Raw genomic sequence first — 20,428 nt, forward strand, 5'->3', positions numbered from 1 at the left:
CAGTAAAGCGTCTGACTCTTGATTTGGGCTCAGGTCACGATCTCAGGGTCCTGGGATGGAGCCTCATGTCAAGACCTCCATGTTCAGCAGGGAGTCTGCTTGAGGATTTTCTCTCTAACTCTCTCTCTCTCTGCCCCTCCCCCATGTCTCTGTCTAATAAATAAATCTTTAAAAAATGATCTCTATTCTTTGTAAGCTATTTATTTAAAACAAATTTGAAAATCTTTCTTTTTTTAAGTAAACACCAATACTGTGATTTTGGAGGAAAAAGCCTAAAGAAAAAGAACAATACAATTATTCCAGTAGATGCAGAAAAAAAGCTTTGACAAAATTTAACATCCGTTCATGGTAATAAAAAACTCTCAGCAAATTACAAATAGAAGAAAATTTTCATCACCTGATAAAGGATATCTATAAAAGGTTTACAACTAACTTCATGCTTTATAGTGAAAGACTGAATGCTTTCTCCCTAAGATCAGATACAAGACAAGGATGTCAGTGCTCACTCCCTGAACATCATATTAGAGGTCCTAACCAGTGCAATAGGCAGGAAAAATAAATAAAAAGAATACCCACTGGAAAGGAAGAAAAGACATAAACATCTATGTAGAAAAACTGGAAGAATTTACAAGAATAATAAGTGAATTTACAACCAACAAGGTTGTAAGATATGAGATCAATTGGCAAAACTCATGTGTACACACAATCAGCTAAATGAAAACCCAATGGCAATTCCTTTTTAGAAAATGCAAAAATCAATTGTATTTGTATATATTAGCAATGTGCTATTGGAAAGTGAAATAAAAAGAACCGAAATCATTTACAGTAGGATCAGAAATATGACATTTTTAGAGATAAATCTAACAAAATATGTGCAAGATTCTTACACTGAAAACTACAAAACACCAATGGAAAAAGAATCAAAGGAGATCTAAACAAAAAGATGTATCATGTTCATGGACTGGGAAATCTCACTCATGTTCAGGTTGTAATTCTTCCCCTAAATAATTACATATTTAATGTAATTCCAATCAAAATCCCAGCAAGGTGTTTTATAGAAATCAATAAACTGATTCTAAATTTATATGGAAAGATAAAAGAATTAAAATTACCAACATAATTTTGAAAAGGAAGAAAATTAGAAGACTCATACAACCTGATTTTAATAAAAATTTAATAATAAAGTAACAGTTATCAAGACAGTGTGGCACTGGTGAAAAGATAAATATATAGGTTAATGGAACAATATTAAGAGTCCATTAGTAACATTAATGGTTAGCTGATTTTTTACAAAGGTGCAAAGACAAGTCAATAGAGGCACGATAGTCTTTTTAACAAATGGAGCCAGAACATATAGATGTCCATATGCCAAAAAAAAAAAAAAAAAAAAGAATCTTGACCCATATCTCACACTATTTATAAAAATTAACTTAAAATGTAACATATACTTAAAAGTAATATTTAAAACTATAAAACTTCTAGAAAAAAACATAAGAGAAAATCTTTGAGACTTTGCACTAGGCAAAGGTTTGTTAGATAGAACACCAAAATCATGATCCATAAAAGAACTGATAAATTGGACTTCACCAAAATTAAAAACTTCTGCCCTTTTGAAAGACACTTGTAGGTGAATAAAAAACATGCCACAGACTGGGAGATAATACTTACATCTGATAAAGGACCTGTATCCAAAATATACAAAAATTTCTCAAAACTCAATAAAATAGACAACATAATATTTAAAATGTGCGAAAGATTTGAACAGACACTTCACCAAAGAGGATATACCATGGAAAACAAACCCACGAATATATGTTCAATATTATCAGCAATTAGGGAAGTGCAAATTAAAATCACAATGAGATCTTATTACAAATCTGTTAGAATGACTTAAAACTCAACACACACACACACACACACACAAAACCCCAACCGAAAAATGGGCAGAGGATCTGAATAGATATTTTTCCAAAGAAGACATACAGGTGGCCAACAGACACATGAAAAGGTACTCAAAATCACTAATCATCAGGGAAATGGCAAATGAAAACCTCAAGAGATTATGTGACACCAGTCAGAATGGCTAGAATCAAAAAGGCAAGAAATCACAAGTGTTGGTGAAGATGTAGAGAGAAAGGAACCCTTGTGCACTGTTGGGATTGTAAATTGGTGCAGCTACTGTGGGGAACAGTATGGAGGTTCCTTTAAAAATTAAAACTAGAAATACTATAAGATCTAGTAATTCCACTACTGGGTATTCACCCAAAGGATACAAAAACACTAATTCAAAGGGATATAGGCACCCCTATGTTTATAGCAGCATTGTTTATAATAGCCAAGACAAGGAAACAACCCAAGTGTCCATCCATAGATGAATGGATAAAGATCTCACACACACACACACACACACACACACACACACACACACACACACACAATGGAATATTACTGGACCATAAAAAAGAATGAGATTTTTGCCATTTGTGGCAACATGGATGGACCCTAGAAGGTGTTGTGCTATGTGAAATAAGTCAGACAGAGAAAGGCAAGTGGTGCATGATTTCACTTACATGTGGAATCTAAAAAACAAAAGAGAAAGAAAGAAAGAGAAAGAGAGAGGGAGAGAGTGAGGGAGGGAGGGAGGAGGGAGGAGGGAAGGAAGGAAGAAAGAAGCCAACCAACCAACCAACCGAAAAACAGACTTAAATACAGAGAACATCAACTGATAGTTGCCAGAGGGAAAGTGGGGGCGGGGAGGGATGGTGAAATAAAGGGCATTAAGGGGTACAAACTTCCAGTTATAAAATAAGAAAGCCATGAAAATGAAAAGTACAGCATAAGGAATACAGTCAATAATATTGTAGTAACATATGGTGATAAATGGTGTCTACATTTATCGTGATGAGCACTGAGTAATGTACGGAAATGCCTGCGACTAATATAACATTGTATGTTAACTATACTTCAATTAAAAAAAAATCTTTATGTAAATGCTGATTGCAGCTTTATTTGTTATCACCCCAAACTGGAAACAACCCAAATGTCTTTCAAATGGTGAAAGTATAAACAAACAGTGGTACATCCATACAACGGAATACTACTCAGCAATAAAAATCAAAAGAACTCCTGATACACAATGCAGATGAATCTCACTATATACTCTGATTTCACGTATACGACATTCTGGAAGAGGCAAAACTACATGGATAGAAGCAGTGGTTGTCAGGAGGTGGGAGAGGGCTTGATAACAAAGTGGCTCAGGGTGGTGATTGGGGGTGATAGAACTGTTCTATATCATGATCGTGGTGGTGGTTACAGGACTGTGGGTGTTTGTTAAAACTTGGAGAATTGTACACTAACAAGGGTGAATCTCACTGTAGGTAAGTTATACTTTAAATATTTTTTAATGGAAAAATTTAAAAACCTCAGGGAGGAAACCCAGGGAGATTTTTGTGTAAGCCTCTATCTGATGGAAAACCGTCTCCCCTAAGCCCTGTTCCCGAGAGCGCGACAGAGTGTGGTAGCCTTATGTTCGGCATTCAAGGGCATATTCCAACAGCAGAGCTACAGGTCTTGGCTCAGGAATGGGTGGGGAGAGTCAGGACTTTTTCGGACCAGAGGAGGAGACAAATCAGCCCCTCTTAAGCACTTGCTGGGAGGAGCAAAGCAGACCCTCGGGCGGGTACCACACCACACGGGGGGGGGGGGCCTGCATTTGGACACCAGTCTCCTTGGCAGAGGTGGGCTTCATGTGAAACTAATGAAGCTTAAAATCGGGGCTCCTCACATATATAGTCTCCTTCTTGGAAGGGGCTCTAGAAATGTGTTCACATGGTCATATATTTTTATAAAAACTGCAGAAATAGATACTTTAACCACAATCATTTAAGGTCAGTGTCTTTTGCCATTCTAACTTCCTCTTGTTCACAGTATTCCTCCTGGTACACGTCCTCCCCTGACATTAGAGGGACCACAAATAGTTTAATTAAAATCGCTTACAAATATATCAACTTCTGCATTATTTTTCTTTGGAAGGGTCCCTCTCCACCCTTGCCCCCAGTCATGAGTAAACCTCAAGACCCCTCCACCCCTGGAGGCCTTGCTCCTTCCTGACTGCAGCCCTAGGAAGACTGGCTCTCCGATGTACTCACCTTCCGGTTGAAACGGTCAGTGGTGACCTGATGGGTCAGGTGAGTCACATTCAGCATCACCAGACAGAATGGGGGCCAGTTCAGGTGCCCCTGCAGAGAGAGCCCAACCCTCATCAGCTTGGAGCCCAGTCCTTGTTGCCTCCTCCCCCTGGGGAGCCACTCTGAGCACACTTTCCCTGCCACCCCCTCTCAGTATGCCGGGGGCACTGGTTGAGGCTGTGCAGAATGTGCATTTCTGGTTCTACTTGACCTCCTATAAGCCCAGCCAAGAAAAAGCAAAAACAAACCAAAAAACCTGCCTCCTTCCACCTGGCTCATGAGAATGCCCTAGTAGGTGATTCTCTGCAGCCAGCGTCCTTGGCCACAGGCCACATCCCTGGACTGGCATCCCAGCTCCTCTGCACTTGGGTGCCTCCCACCTGGGCGTAGGCCGCTGGGACAAGCTGGGAATGGTGCAGGCCCCCGGAAGGGCCACGAGGTGGTGCACTCCACGAACCCTTTCTCCACACGGCCATTCCGGGAGACCCCTGACAGAAGGAGCTACTGTAGGGGTTTCTGCATCTGTCCTCGCCTCTGGCACCCCTCAAAACCCAATTCACGGCTCAATCTCCCCTCCAAAACTAGTCAAATCCCCAGGCCCCAGCAGGAAAGGGAGGAGGGGACAGTCACCAGGTTGGCACTTTTGCAGTCAAGGACGTGGACGGTGACCATTTCTTTGGGGCTCCGGGTGAGGATGTAGATGGCCTCCTTGAACAGGGCTACGTGGCTCCCATCGAAGGTCACAAAGCTTAGATCAGGGAAGATTGAGCATCGGCCTGGGGGGAGGGGCAGGGATGAGAAGATTAACAGATGTTTCTGGGGCCAAGGCCACCCAGGAATAAAGGGCAGGCAACTTGGCCTCTTCCTAGATGACTCAGAGGCCCCGAGGAGCTGGAGAGTCACTCAGATCAGGCATCACAGAGATTAGGTTGCAAAAGTAGGGGTTCTGCCTGGTCAGGGGTCACACTGAGACAAGAGGTCCCATGGAGAATGCATCCAGGTCAGAGTTACCCTCAGGCCAAGGAACACACAGGTAAGGGGCCGAGGATCTGGTGGACGCCAGGACTCACAGGCACATTCCCACAGCGGGCAGCAGCGGTCCCCACCCACCCTCACTGCGAGGCCCAGGACCCCACAGCGAGGGGGCGTGGCACCCTGGGGACAGTGCTGGGACTGGTTCACTCGGATCAGCTGGCCCTCCAGGCAGATGTGGCGGACGCAGTCCTGCTCAGCGATTGGCTGGGGCACAGGGTGGAGAGACAACGTGAGTGCCCAGCCTAGTGCGGCAGCCACTCACTACCCCCCACCCCAAGCCTAAGGGCATAAGACCCTTTCCAGTGTCACTTGTAGCAGAGCAGGGGACCCAGAGGTAAGACTACTAGGGAATGGTGTCCTCACCCTCCACCCACCCAACATGCCCCTCAGGGGCCTGGGGATGGGCTGAGCATGAGATTGGGGGTCAGGGGACTGACGGCCAGGGATTTCTGCGTATCTGCCAAGCCCTTGTGGAGAGCTCCAGGTACACAGATACGCAGACACGCTAGCTCAGACTCAGAACCTGAGCATACCCACGCATGCGCGAGCGTGCCCACACGCACATGCGCACACACAAGCTCTCTTTATCTCTTTCTTACAAATGCACATACACTGTCTGTGACACCGTAGAGCACACACACACGGATACATGACTGTTCACCGAGTCTCACAAGTGTAAGCCATGCACACACAGTTCCACGTGTCTCTATAGGCACAAACACACACACACCAGCACACCTGTGTTGTCACCCTAAGTCATCCAACCAGCCCTAGGGGAATGGTGAGACTCTGCTATGACATCAGGGGCCCACAGAGAATTTCTCAGCCTCCAGAGCGTGGGGCAAGCGTGAGGGCGGTGACTGAACCCCCGTCTTGCAGCCTGGCGGCTGGTGAAGGAGAAGCTGCTGCAGGCCGTGAGGAATGTGACGCCACGATGGTGTCCCAGCCAAGTGGCCCAGGAGAGAGGGGCATGGAGGGACCACACTGGGGTGGCCTGACAAGTCACTCACGACACAGGTGGCGGATGTGCTGTCCTCAGTGATGGTTGTCAAGGTCTCAGCTGAACTCGCTGCGATGCTCTGGGCTGGGGCTGAGCGCCCAGACTGCTTGGTGGTGGCCTCTGTCCCCAGCTCTGCTGGGAGCTGAGGTCCTGCCGAGGTTCCATGGGCCTCGGCCAGCTGAGGGAGCAGAACGAATGAGCTCTCTCGGGAGGCGGTCCTGGCCGAGACGCGGCTCAGGGGAGAGGATGTGGGCACCGGCGGCACTGTGACAGCCCACGGGCCATCAGCCTCTGGTGCCAAGGTAGCCAGAGTGTGGGCCACAGCTGGCGTGAGTTTGGTGGGCACCCCCTGCGCAGGGCCATGCATCCAGGGGGGCAGAGACTCTTGCTTGGACAGGATGGCCATCTCCTCTGTGATGCTCTTTCGTGGGGCAGCAGATAGCGTGGAGGCTGTGCCCTCGGCCATGGCCACGACTCCGGAGGCTGGCAGTGTGGCACCCGGAAGCAGGCCTGGCGCCGTGCCTGCTGCCTGAGGGGCTGTGTGACTGGGTAGGCCTACCTGGGCCACGACAGCAGGGGTGAGAGGCGGTGCTGAGCTGAGGGTCTGAGTAGGTGGAGTTGTGGCCATAGTGGGAGATGTGGCCTGTTGCTGGAGTGGAAAGGTGACGACAGAGCCCTTGGACCCGGGCGTGGCCACTGGGGCAGACGTGCCCACCTTGGCCAAGGGCAGGCTGGTATCGAGAGGCAGGCCAGGGAGGAGCTGGGGTGGCCGAGTTGAGTCCACAGTCATGAAGCGTGTGACCCCCAGCCCGTGAGCAAGTGTGGACTGGCTGGCGGCAGCTGGGGTCCCCGGGGGCGGAGCTGGAGGCCTGGTGGCTATGGGGGTTTGCCAGGTAGGGTGGAGTGGGGCAGTGGGGACAGGCCTTGGAGGTGAGGGTGCTGGTATGCCCGCGGGCTGGCCGGGCCCAGGCTGCTTCTCTGTGGGGGGCACCATCTCCACTCTCTTGGTAGCCAGAGCACTGACGGGAACCTGCTCTGCTGTTGTTCTAGCCTCGGCTAGGGGGCCGCTGGGACTGGAAACGCTCTGGGCCGGTATGGGCTGGGGCATCCCAGTCCTGTTCATGACCTCTGTGATTGCAGGTGTCAGCAAAGCCTTGTGGGATCCCAAGGAAGTGGGAGGCCTGGAGGTCACTGCAGGGGAAGCCACAGGCCTGGAGGAAGAACTTGCAGGCAACTCCAGGCTTGGGAAGGGCTGGAGGGGGGTGGTCTTAATAGGCAAGGAGCCGGGGCCTGGGACTGTCACAGCTTTGGTCATGAGTGGGAAGCGAGGTGCAGGGGGTGACCGGGAGGAGACTGTGATGTTGGGGCTCCCTGCAAAAGTCACAGTCACCCTCGTCGTCTTCCCAGCACCTGACCCCATGCTCGGTGTGGGCGTCGGCTGCGAGAGGGAGAGGGATGAGGATTCTGGGGTAAGGGGAGTGGCCAGGTGGCTGGCAGTCACTTCCATGCTGGCTGGGGCCTCTGTGGGGCGGGCAGGGAGGTTAGATGTAGTGGTCCCCGACGGCGGCTGCAGAGTGGCCGGGGGGGGGCCTGGAGTCAGCACTGGCCCCTCGGTAGCTGCCGTGGGTGGGTTCAGGGCTGTGGTGAGTGGGGCAGCTGGAGTGTGCGTTGGCTTGTGGGAGGGGGCCCCAGGAGCTTCCTGTGGAAACTGCAGCTCCTTGTCACTGAGAGTGGGCAGCTCTTGACTGGGAGGCACGGTCTCGTTGCCGAGAGACTCTGTGGGGACCAAAACCACGGGCTCCACACCTGGGGCAGAGAGAGAAGAAGCTCAGACAATGGGGTGCCTGCTGCCTGCCCCAAGGGGGTCTTCCCTGGGCAGGGCTGCGAGGTAGGGCTCCTGAGCAAGCAGGTGAGCATGGGGGAAGGCAGCTTCCAACGGCCAGTCAGGCTGCCTGACCAACGCAGGGGCCTCTGTCGTGTGGTATTGGATGAGTCCACAGGTCTGGACTCCGCCCCATACCTCAAAGCCTGAGCTCAGAGCCAACGGACCTCAGGTCTACCTTTGCCTGTACTGTGTTCCTACCGCCTGACCCCAAGCCAGTCCCCTCCCCACTCTGGGCCTCAGTTCTTTTCTCTGTTTAATGGGAAGAATGGACTGGATGAGGTCCCTGCCTGCTCTAAAGGTCTCTTCCAGAGGCTCCTATGCTGACCCTGCTTCTCCAGAGACCTGGGGACTCTGGGCATGATTGGTCAAAGGAGACGCTGGAGATTTAGAGGAAATCTGAGGGAAGGATGAGAAACCTAGGCCACTCACAGTCCTCCAGGTAGACACATCTCTGTGTGACTTCATCCAGGACCTTGGGAGTGGGGCATGCAGGCACACAGCCTTCCACCCTGAGGACAGAGCAGGGAGCCAGTTAGTAGTCTGAAATATGGGGGGGATCATCTCTTTCACCTGGAGTGAGCACAGCTTCATCCCTCCTTATGACACATGTCACATGAACCCCCAGAGACGCTGTGTACAGAAGCACATATACCCAAACATGCATGTTGCACGCTTTTGCATACTCGTACTCCTCAGACCAAGAGAGAAACATGAACACGGTCTGGTTATGCACACACTGTGCACACACTCACACATGCTCCCATGTGTCGGCATTTAGGCACATTGTCACACCTGCAAGGCTCGAAGCATTCACACAGATACACCTACATCCACACAGACTATCAAAACACCAGGGCATGCACCTTCGTGCGCACACAGCTGCACCAACACCCAGACGCGTGCAGCTCACGCACACGCCCACATGCACAGCTGCGTGCAGCCCACGGACACTGGTGGACCCACCCAAGCACACACAGGGCCCAGCTGTAGGCACATCACACGCAAATCAGGACTCACACACGCCCGTGTAAGTCAGCTCCACTCTGGTCCACACCTACCCACACACACCCACAAAACATGCAATCACGAGTACATGGGAGCACACACACACCCCAGGACGTGCTCATGCCTCTGGCCACAGACTACACACCCACTGACACAGGTGCGTGCTCAATACACTGAGGTACACAGCTTGACTCCATGCCCCCTCACCTTGGCACGTCCCGGCAGCTAGTTGCCCGCGGGTCCCGGCAGGTTCGGAAGCAGGGGCCTGCACAAGCATCGTAGTGCCACTCACAGAGGGGGTAGGCAGCCCCTGAGGGCTGGGCATCTGGAAAGGTGACCCGCCCCAGAGCCCCGAGACTGAGCGCGACTGGGTACCAGCTCAGGGTCAGGTGACAGAACACAGAGGTAATCCTAGCTCAGCTCATCCCCACCCTGCTCCACGGAACAGACAAATGGACACATGTAGGAAAAGCAAAGAAAAATAAAATAAAATAAAAGCCAACCTAAGGGGAAACTATTCCTGGGAGCTGGGGTCAGTGCCTGGGGGATCCTTGGGATGGGACTGTGGGAACTTGGAGTAGGGGCTAAGAACCCCAGGGCGGGGGGCTACAGAGCAGGCAGGTGCAGTTGGGCTTTGAGGGTTGGCCAAAGAGGAGGTTGGGACCCCTGATCCCCTCCATAAGGTTGCCCTGTCACCCTGCTCCCCTGGGACCTTGATGGCCAGCCTTGCCCGGCACCCTTGGTGACTAAGAATGATAGTAACAACAACAAAAACAACAGCCAACTCTTAAACAGCACCAAACACGACATTCAACATCTCATAAGTATTTCCTTATTTATGCTCGCAATAATCCTGTGATGTAACGCTGTCATTATCCTCGTTTTATGGATAAGGAAACTGAGGCGCAGAAGATGCTAGGAAAATTAAACTCTCCCAGGAGAAATTTCCTCAAAAAAAGGTCCTGTGGCCAGTGCCTTGACAGATGAGGAATCCTCAGAGAAAGCAGGCAATGGGGGACATGGAGGCAGACAAGATCCCAGACCATCTTAGCACACGTGACCAGTCTCTGAAACCATGGCCTGAGCAGGGAGATGTAGGTGGGCTCTGCAACAGGCCAGAGGGAGCAGCCCCACCTGGCAGCCCCTTCCTGACTCCTCTATCCCCACACTGCTGACGATTGTGAAGAAACCTGCTTTTCTAGGATCCTTGAGACCAGAACTGAGAACTTACATTTGGGGAGCACCTACTAGGAACCAGGCCCAGAGCAAAGCCCGTGAGATGTCATCAATCCTCACAACAATCTTATGAGGCAAATAGCCCCACTGTACGGAGGTGGATGGTGGGGAGCTCTCCTCCAAGTGCCAAGGACTAGGGTCAGGATTTGAACCCAAGGCTGTCTGGCTTCAAAGTCTGACTTCATTCTACTCTGCCTCAGGGTCTTCCAGAAAGGGATACAAGTCCTGCCATTACAGCCAGTGATGAATCTGTCCTGGGCGGGGGTTCTTCGGTGGACTCTCTAGATGACCATGGAATGGAAGAATGAGCTGGCCCAGGCCTGGCTTGTGGGGGAGGTAATAAGTGAAGGGGCTGGTTGGAGATACATTTGTGCACATATGTAAATGGACCCACTCATGCAGCACAAGGCGCCCTCACAGGCACAAACATACATGTGTCCTTGCAGGACAGAGGCCTGCCTAGAGTGGTAGAGAAATTGTGATCTCTTCCCCCAGGGTAGAAGCAGAGAACAAGCACTTGGGGGCAGACCCACCTGGCAGGGGGATGGCAGAGCCCTGGACCCCATTGGCCTTAGCTGGAAAGGGTATGGAGCTGCCCCATCACTGCCCAGGGTCCTGGGCCTCCTATGCGGGACAGAGGGAGACTGCTGGCTCCTCAGCCTGGTGCCCAAGGGGCGATCTTTGAGCTCACAGGGCAGGCATGTGTCCCCATCAGCAAGAAACCTGAGCCAGTGCGCTCTGCAAGCTGCAGTCAGGAGCACTTCTTACCTCGCGTCCACAAAGGCTGCCCTATTTTTAGACCATGTAATTGGCCTGTGGGTGTAGGCAGGACCCAGGAAGCTGGCTGGGCCCCGAGCCCCACGGCCCACAGCTCCCTAGGCCGCCGGCATGGAGGTCGGGCCCCCTCCCATCTTAGGGGCGGCACCAAAGTGTGGCCTCCCCGTGTCAGGACAGTGGGAATTCTGCCTCTTGAGGGCAGCTGGGAGGGTGGGAGAGGGCAGGAAGGGCGGTTTGAGGAGGGGCTGCGGGTGACGGCAGGGTGGACACCTACCCAGAAGGCGGAAGAACGTGCCCCGGCGGAACACCTCCGTGTGCTCGTATAGCTGCAGGCCCAGCGTGGGGCCCGACACGTAAAGGAAGGAGCCGGGCTCTGCCAGCGACTCCAGGGCCACGAGGCCTGCCTGCCCTGTCCCCCGGTGCAGTAAGAAGGAGGCATGGTGGTGGAAGGCAACGCTGCCCTGCCACTTGGCCAGCTCCAGAGACCCATTGGCTGTGACATGGAGGAAGAAGTTGGGTCTGTCCGCTGCCTCCAGGGACACCACATCCGGGTCTGTAAAGAGCCAGGTGGGTGAGGTGAGCGCAGAGAGGCGTCCAGATGAGGGCCAGAGCCTGGCATGCGTCTGCTCTCAGTGACTCAGGGCAGCCACCCGCCCCGTGGATTAGCTGGGCCCTGCTCCCCCACGCCTGCCCACTTACTTCTGCCTGCTGGCGGGCCCTCTGCACACACCACCTCTCCCCGAGGGAAGTGGAAGCTTAGAGAAGCTGTCAGCTGCCAAACCTCGGGGACGTGTCTTCCTCCCACCTTCCTTCCCTCCTCCCTCTTTCTGTCCTTTCTCTCCTTTCTCCTTCACTCCCTCTCTCCCTCCCTCTCGCCCTCCCTCCCTCCTTTCCTCCCCCTGTAAACCTCTGGGGGACCCTCTGTGTGCCAGGAGGAATTCTCCATGCTAGGGACACAGCAGTGAACAGACTGACAGAAACGGCCGCCCCGGAGGAGTCACATCCTATTGACACACTGGACAGGCTAGGGGGGTGCTGATTTGACAGGTTTCAGTGACCCCAGCTTGGTCCTGCTCCACACAGAATCCCAGAGGCTCAGAGCTGGCAGACTGAGGGGATGTGGAGTCCAACCCACAGAAAACAGACCCCAAGAGGAGAAGGGGCTTGCCCTGAGCCCCACAACTGGTGTCTGCTCTCCTTTCTCCTGTGTCCACAAAGGCCCAGTTCTAGAAAGTGGGGCTTGTTGCTGGGTGGATAGCCCCCAAATCCACACAAGCAGGTGTCCAGGAGTCCCGGCCCGCCACGGCTGGCTGTATTGTGGGCAAGTGGCTTAACGTGCCCGGGCTGTTGTGAGGAGCAAACAATATGGCGCAGGTGAAAGGCCTAGCATGGGGCTTGATGTGTCTTCCCTCCCCGTCCATGTGGCCCTGTCACACCTCCCTGAGCAGCTGTGAGGAGACAGGAGGCGACTGGAGGAAGGATTCATTATTGACGGTAATAACAATAAGTGTTGTTTATCAAGGACTTACTATGTGCCAGACATGATACTAAGTAAGCCCTCTACCTGCTGGGTTATTAAATTCCAAGAGAGCCCCAGGAGGTGGCAAATTCATTCATTCAGCAGCTCATGTTTTCTGAGGGCCCATCATGTGCCAGGCACTGTGGTAGGCACAATAGGAAACCAATGACCAAAATCCCTGCCCTGATGAAACTTACATTCAACTGGGAGGAGGATAAACATCATAAACAAGTACAATCTATAATAGGTTAGCGGGGGATGATCTTGTTGTTCCCATTTTACAGATGAGGGAGGTGAGGCCCAGAGTCACACTGATGGTGGAAGAAGGAGACAGGATTAGGAGACTAGGTAAGCTAAGGCCAGAGCCCAGGAGCTTAACCTCCACACAGTCTGCCCCAGGGATGGGACCCAGGAGCAGGCACCATCATATCATGCTCATATCATGTCTAACTCCCCGATGGGACTGTGGACTTCCGGTGGACAGGGATGTGTCTCTTCCATCCCTAATGCCCTGGTGCCCAGCTCTGTGCCTGGCCTGGGAATAGGGCTCAATGAAAGGCAGGGAAGGAGGAATGAGGGGGTGGGGAGAGGTCCTCATAACTAGGTAAACTGCAGACCCTGAGAATCTGAGAACTGAATTTCTGAGATTGGGATGAACCCTCTGAGAAATCTCTTGGGTCCTGGTTCCAGCTGATGCTGGGATGGGCCGCATCCCTGTGGTTAGGGAGACACTGACTAGATGGGGCCAGCAGGATGCGGGGGTAGAAATGCTGATCACAGTGGTCACGCATACTGGGACACACACAAATGGCCACAGGAAAGACTTCCCAGCACTGGTTGAACTGAGGCCTTGGCTGGCCCAGGGCCCCAAAAAAATACCATCCAGGGGTCCCTCTGTGCCGGGCAAGGTTCCTGCCACCCCTTCAGCACTGCTGAACTCTGAACAGAGGACAGTGCCCACTAAAGCAAAGCCAGTCAGATCAGCGGACTGAGTCCCAGGGGGCTGTGGCTGGTTCCAGGTGTGTCCCAGAATTCAGGATCATAACCTGAGCCGGTCAAGAGCCTGCTCCTCCATTCGCAGATGCAAGCCCCCCAGGAGTCAGTACATCAGCCAGCTCCCCTCTGGCACTTCAAGTCTATCTAGTCTCAAAAACGGAGGGGAAGGGAAGGGAGGAGACAGAAGAGAAGAAGGAGAAGCAGGAAGAGATGGAAGAGGGTGGAGGGGAGGGAGAGAAGAGGAGGGGGAGGAGGAGAGGGGAAAGAGGACTGGGGGCAGGAGGGAGGGGAGGGAGAGGAAGGAGTAGTTGTTGCCACCAGGCTTGACCGGAACACAGCAATGGTATAAAGCTACAAAGGTACATCTGGACCTTGGCCTCCCTGCTTCTTCCAGGGAGAAAATGGAAGGTGTCTGTTTGAAGAGACTAACAGGCTGACCCAGAGGCCTGTCTCAGCTGGCAGAGGGGCACCTGTTGGAGCCCCACATTTCTCCAGCAACTGCAGATTGCTTAGGGCCTCAGCATCCTCCCTCCACCAAGGGCTGCAGTGGGGCTGGAGGCAGACCTTACCATGAGCCTTGGCCTTGTACAGGGCAGCCGTCAGCAGGAAGTTCACAATGTCCCCTGGAGCCACGTCCTCCGCGCTCATGAGGACCGTGGCACCGCCCGCCGCCTTGCTGGCCACCAGGGCATTGCCAGTGGCCAAGCTGGCCAGTTGGTAGGGACCCTTACCTAGTGCTGGAGAGAAGGGGCCCAGGTGGGAGGCCTGCCCCCTGGGCCTTGGCCCACCTCCCATCCTGCCAGAGGTGGGGAAAAGAGAGGGTGCGAGAGAGCTACTCTCGGTCGCTTCCCTCACCCCGGGCCCCAGGGAACTTGATTCCACAAGAAGGAAGGGGCATGAATTCCAGGGGGTCAGTCCCTGATGGGAAGTGACCCTCTGCACAGCGCCTGAACAATTTCACAGGAAACCTGGGAACAGGGCCACCCACGGGAGATCTCTGCCCCACCCCGACCCCTGCAGATGTCTCTCCGTGGGCCTGTCCCACAGCCACTGCTCTATTCAGGGTCGCCTCTGGGACTCAACATCAGACCTGGTCTCTACCCACCCAACGCCTGAGGAACGAAGCCTGGCAAGTCTCAGGCTCAACATCAGTGTTTACCTGCTTATCTCAAATGTGTCATTTTTGTGGCTCTTGGGTTCCTACCGTTGTTGGTATAGGTTGGAGAGGGCCATGGGTTTCCTAGACAATTGCCTTAAAACCAACCTCCCTGCCTCTGGTGTGCCCCCCAGCCTCCAGTGCTTCCTCCCCACAGGTGCCTGAGTCACCTTTCTAGCCACACTCCCTGCTGGGACTCATCAATGGCTCCCCATTGCCCTCAGGATGGAATCCAAAAGCCCAGCTTGAATTCAGGGACCCTTCCCACCCCAAACCCCACCTACCTCCCCACACCCTTGCCCTGCCACATTGAACTTCTCTAGCACTTCCCTGAAAGAGCCGTGCTGTGCTCTACCTCATGCCTCTCCTCATGCTGTCCACCCACGCAGAGTAGTCCTCCATGTTTTGTGCCTGGCAAACGCCTACTCAACCTTTGGGGCCCAGCTCAAATGTCACCTCCTTGGCGAAGCTCTCCCTGCACCCTCTCCCGCCACACACAAACGTCATCCCTCCTCCTCAGCGCTCCACCAGCCCTTGGAGCACGGCAGGCCCTGATCACAGCTCTTAGGATGAGGACCTTGATGGCAGATCCACCTCCGTCTCCTGGGCCAGATGGGAAACAGGCAGCGCTATGCTAGTAAATGCATAACAATAAACTCTCAAACAAACAAACAAACAAAACCCCACTTTGTAGTGGTTGCTGATTTCCACCGTGTGAATACTCACGGCAGTGGTCAGTTTCAAGCTACCGACTGAATGTGGAGTTAGGAACACACCGCAGCTTTAGGGGGCCAGTGTGAGCGGGATCCAGCACACCACCACCGGGACAGGCCTCTTTGACCATTGATTCCCCAGCACCCAGCAAAGGGCCTGGACCAGAGAAAATGTTGGTAGGAGAGCAGAGCAAGGAATGGATGGGTAGGTGGATGAGTAGGTGGAAGATGCTAGAAACAGCTTGTCCTTTGCCAGTTACTGCCACCCAAAATGCCACAGAAGGGAGAAAACTCTTCTCAGAGCTGTCTCGCTGAAATGTCTTGCCTGATGTCAGACAGACCTTGCCTGTCCCAGGGACTGCAATTCTGTTACAGATTCATTCCTATAAGGAAAGCTTCGTCATAGCCAGGAGGAAGCCCTTGGCCATCAGGAGTCCCTAGGGGCTAACATTTTGGAGGGTCTGTAGTCCCTGAATTATCATGCTTCACCCTGGTCCAGCTTTTATCTCTCAGACTCCCTAACTGGTATCCTGTCTCTAGTCTGTCCCCCTCGATTTCACCTGCTATCCTCTGCCAGTGGGACATGTCTCAACCCAAAATCTGATAATGCATGTAACTGAGGACAAAGCCTTGGGCCTAGATGCACATAGGCCTATTCCTGGCATGGTACCTGGAAGGGGATGAAGCAGGGCTCCGAAGTCAAAGGTGAATGGTACCAAGGACCTGACGAGCATCTAACTCTGCCAAGATCTGACTTCCCACCCTATTGCCCATGACCCTGGTGATTAAACTGAATAATGAGCTCTAACGCTGGACATTAGCCTCCCTTGGGTCTTTAGTCGCGACCTGTGGTTTTACTCTAGCTAATGCAGAATTTGGACCATATCCTGGTACCCTGTGACCTTGGCTAAATTTGAAGATGAATTGGACAGGCTGAGCCAAGCTGTAGGTTTTGCCCCAGTCATCCTCAGAAAGAGCAGTTTGCATTTGCCTTCACCACTCAAACCTTCAGGAGACCCAAGACAATATTCCATGAGCCTGATGAGTGAGATTGCAAAGGCCAGAGGGTGGCATATTGGTGGGAATGGGGTTTTTACTTCCTGGTGAAGCTGCCCTGGGTGAGAACAACTCCCGGGAAGCTGGCCTGGCCTGGAGAGAGGGGCCACAGGAGCTTCTAGAGACAGAATTCTGGGACACCCCTGGCCTCTGCACTATCTGGATTCTCTCTGCACAGTGCGGTCCCTCCTCGCACCATGTTACAGCTCTTCCAGGGCCAGTGATGCTGTCATGGCAGCAGCGGGGCTGGCGGTACTCAGCCCCCCAGGCTCCACTTGGGGAGGATGGGCTTACCTTTATTAAAGAAGTCACAGTCATACGCTGCAAGAGAGAGAACAAGACTTCTTGAGAAGCCTGGGACAGGTGGGCAGAGCCACGGCCCCTAGCATCCCAGCTGTCCCAGATTTGGCCTGCCTCCCAAACTCCAAGATCTGGGCATGGTCATTGGACTCAGGTATCTTAAGGTGTAGGAAATACCACGGCTCCTGTCTGTGCCCCCGGCACAAAGCTCAAAGCCTGACCTAGAGTAGGGACTCAGCATGTAGCGAATGAATGAATGAGCGAATGGGTGAATGAGTGAATGAGTGTTGGACAGAATGGGGCATTTTCTGTGGCCCCAAAGGGCAAGGCTAGAATCAAGGAGTGGAAACTCCAGTCACAAATGTTACAGCAGTTCCTGGAGGAATGCAAGCACAAGATAGAAGTTGGTATTTCAAGAACCTTGGGTGGAAGGGAACCAGGGGCCACCAGGACCCAAGGCTTTTTTCAGGCCCCTCGGGGTGTAGTTTCCATCAGGTTTCACAAGCTCCTCCAAGTGTGTGCTCAGCGCACCCTCTAGTGGCTCCGCCCAGCACCACAGCCTGTTGCCCAGGCGCCTCAGCCATGGATTCTGTAGTCCCCCGGGGGGCCGGCTGGGGACCTTGCAGGGGCACCCAAAGCCAGAAGCAAGGCCATGAGGAGCCAGTTGGGTAGACCGTGGATGAAGGCTGAGGGGGATCCTCCCTCATTTGTAGGCATGGTCTAAAGAGAGCCACCTACTCCACCCGATACCCCAAATGCCATATCTCTTTGCATTTGGCACTGACCTCTAGAAAGAGCACTCGCAGTGAGACTGACCCACCATGTGTCTATGGAAAAGGACTCACTATTCCTCATTTGTTGACTCAGAAGATTGAACTAGAAATTTAGATCTCGGAGTCTCTGGTTTCAAGTGGGTACCAAGTCAGTGGGAGGTAGCCCGGAAGAGTCAGACCTGAGTTCAAATTCCATCTCTCTCACTCTTCAGCTGTGCATACTGGGACAAGTTACTCAACCTCTCTGAAATTTAGTGCCCTGCTCTATAATATGGGACCACCAAGGGTACCTGCCCCACAGACTTGCGAGTCCTGGACTAGGGCAAGGCAAGTGCTCACGTTGTGTGCAAAAGGGAAGGGGGTGTCAAACACCTCAGTAATTAAGATGCATAATATTTTAATACACTGTTTTAAAATGTTTTAAATTAATGCAAAATGCAAAATATCTGTGATGAACCAAATATCAAAAATTTAAAATAAGGACAGGATCGATTATAGCGCCTTGCCAAGCCACGTTAGATCCTGAGGCAGAAGGGAAAATCAGTACTATCGACCCTGTCATTACTTAAAACTTTGATATTTTGTTCATCAAAGCCACAGATCTTTTTGCATTAAGTTTGATTTTTTAAAAATATTACCTTAAAATGTGATTTATCTCCATTACTGAGTTTTTGGTGCTTCCTTAAATCTTGTGTCCTAGGTGAGGAGTCCCTAGCCCTGCATACCAAGGAGCTAACGCCCAGAAGGCACATGGCTGGGCGCACAGCAGAGCCTCGGTCAGTCTGTGCTGCCTTCTCTTTCATGAAGGATTTTTATCTGAGAAAGAGAAGGGGGGGCCACAGAGCATGACCACAGAGCCTCTGTAGTAGAAGGCTCTCAGAGGAAACCGGGCAGAGAAAAGGGAGGCCAGAGGTAGGTTCTGCTCCATCTTCTTCCTAGGGTCATCCGCCTGGAGCTCTCAGGGCTCAGGACGGGCCAGCACCTGCGTCCCCGTGAGAAATGACAGCAACCTCAGCAATACCACAGAGCACGTGCCCAGTGCTTCACGTGGGCTAGCTCACTGAAATCTTGCAGCACCCTGCAAGGGAGGGACGGGTCTCTTAACCCGCGTACGAGTTGGAGTGTGAAGAACGTGCCCCAGGTCACCCCGCTGGGTGGGGCTTGGGCCTGAACCCAGACAGTCTGGCCTCAGAGGCTGTGTGATAACCACTGCACCCCAAAGTGAGGCAGTGATGGGCCCAGAAAGATCATCGGTGTGCAGGAACAAATAATAAATAATAAGTGAATGACTAATGGAACTTTCTATATATTTTACTTCATTTTTAAAATATTTACTCTTGTATCTGTTTTATGATACACATTTATACTACTAATAGTATATATGTATCCATATGCATGTATCTATGTATGTGTATGAATGCATGCTTGAAACATTTTTTACTAGATGGAGCGTGCAACCCAAAGCATTTACAGACCACCATTGCTCTAAATAAACTGATGTCTTGTGCTGCCTCTGAAGGGGTCCGTATGTCTTAGCTGACAAAGGGCTTTTAATTCATTATCCCATTTGACCCTCACAATAAACCTGGTGGGGCAGGTCTATTCCTACTTTTCAGATGAGAAAATTGAGCCCCAGAGAGGTTGGGTGACTTGTTTGAGGCCACACAGCTCGCATATGGCAGCTGTGGGTCTGAAACCCGGGGCTCCTGACTCCCCTGGGAACGTGGTTAAGAGCACAGATTTGCAGCCAGACCATCTGAAGATGAGCCCTGGCTCCTCCACTAAGCTGTGTGACCTTGAGCACGTTACTCCATCTCTCTCTCTGTCTAACCTGCTCCCCAGCTGTGAACCAGGAATGAACTCCTACTTGATAGGGTATTTTACGAATTCAGTGAAAGATACGGGCAAGCCAGTTGGTGCGTGGCACGTACCGAGTACTCAGTAATGCCAGGCAGGGTGATGGCAGCCCACAGGCCTGCCCGCGGAGGGGCCCCCGCTCCCCATGCTGGGTGCCCGGTCTGCATACTCACGGCAGAGGCGCGGGGTCCGCCAGCCCACAGCCACCCCGTGCTGGCAGCACTGGTGGGCATAGGCGGACACACTGGCACAGAAGCACTCACAGTCCCCGCCCCGGCTGCACCCACAGGTGTCCGTCAGGCAGTTTGAGTAAAACCAAGTGACATCGACCTGGGGGAGGTCAGAAGTCAGAGGTCAGAGGACAGCTCCCGAGGGTTAGCCCCTCAGCTTCCCGGCCGATGCCTCCTAGCGGCAGGGAGCAGCATCAACATGAAGGGACCCCAGGCTGGGGTGAGCTGCCCTGGTGGGGTGAGGGCAGACAGGCGGCCAGCTCAGAGCAAAACAGCTACATGGCCCAGGCAGACCCCACTTTTGAGAACTAAGCTCTCACCTTCCCGAGGCCTACACTATTGGATCCAGAGGTTAAGGGTGTGGCTGAGAGACAGACATGGGGTATGAACTCCCAGCCAGGGCCAGAGACAGCCAGGGCCAGGCCGACGGCAGCCTTCGAGGCCCTGGGGGGTGCCATGCAGAGCTAAGCGCCAGCTCCCCTCCGTCTCCACACAGGCCGATGCCAGGGCATGAGGGGTTTGTGTCCACTGTGCAGAATAACTTCCTCACCGGGAGGAAGAGCCAGATTGAGATAGGTTTGAAAAAGGCATGGAAGCTGTTTGTTTGGCTGTCTGTCCTGGGTCATCTGGGGAAACAGAACAGATTCATTGGAGCAGGCTGGAGGCAGGGGATTGGCAGAGGTAGGTCTCCTTTCTAGAC

General features: G+C 52.5%; 1 protein-coding gene across 1 annotated transcript in view; it reads right to left on the bottom strand.

Annotated features, from left to right (window-relative positions):
• OTOG (otogelin) overlaps positions 1 to 20,428 on the bottom strand; it is an 85,360-nt gene that overhangs the window by 22,485 nt on the left and 42,447 nt on the right. The window contains exons 30-39 of the mRNA XM_036116323.2: positions 19,672 to 19,828; positions 16,863 to 16,889; positions 14,213 to 14,380; positions 11,403 to 11,681; positions 9,323 to 9,440; positions 8,540 to 8,619; positions 6,236 to 8,031; positions 5,261 to 5,429; positions 4,821 to 4,966; positions 4,152 to 4,241 (exon numbers count right to left, since the gene is read on the bottom strand). Coding sequence (XP_035972216.2) covers positions 4,152 to 4,241; positions 4,821 to 4,966; positions 5,261 to 5,429; positions 6,236 to 8,031; positions 8,540 to 8,619; positions 9,323 to 9,440; positions 11,403 to 11,681; positions 14,213 to 14,380; positions 16,863 to 16,889; positions 19,672 to 19,828 — 3,030 coding nt within the window. The remainder of the gene's footprint in view (positions 1 to 4,151; positions 4,242 to 4,820; positions 4,967 to 5,260; positions 5,430 to 6,235; positions 8,032 to 8,539; positions 8,620 to 9,322; positions 9,441 to 11,402; positions 11,682 to 14,212; positions 14,381 to 16,862; positions 16,890 to 19,671; positions 19,829 to 20,428) is intronic.

The sequence above is a fragment of the Halichoerus grypus genome, chromosome 11 (assembly GCF_964656455.1).
Source record: "Halichoerus grypus chromosome 11, mHalGry1.hap1.1, whole genome shotgun sequence".
NCBI classification, from domain to species: Eukaryota; Metazoa; Chordata; class Mammalia; order Carnivora; family Phocidae; genus Halichoerus; species Halichoerus grypus.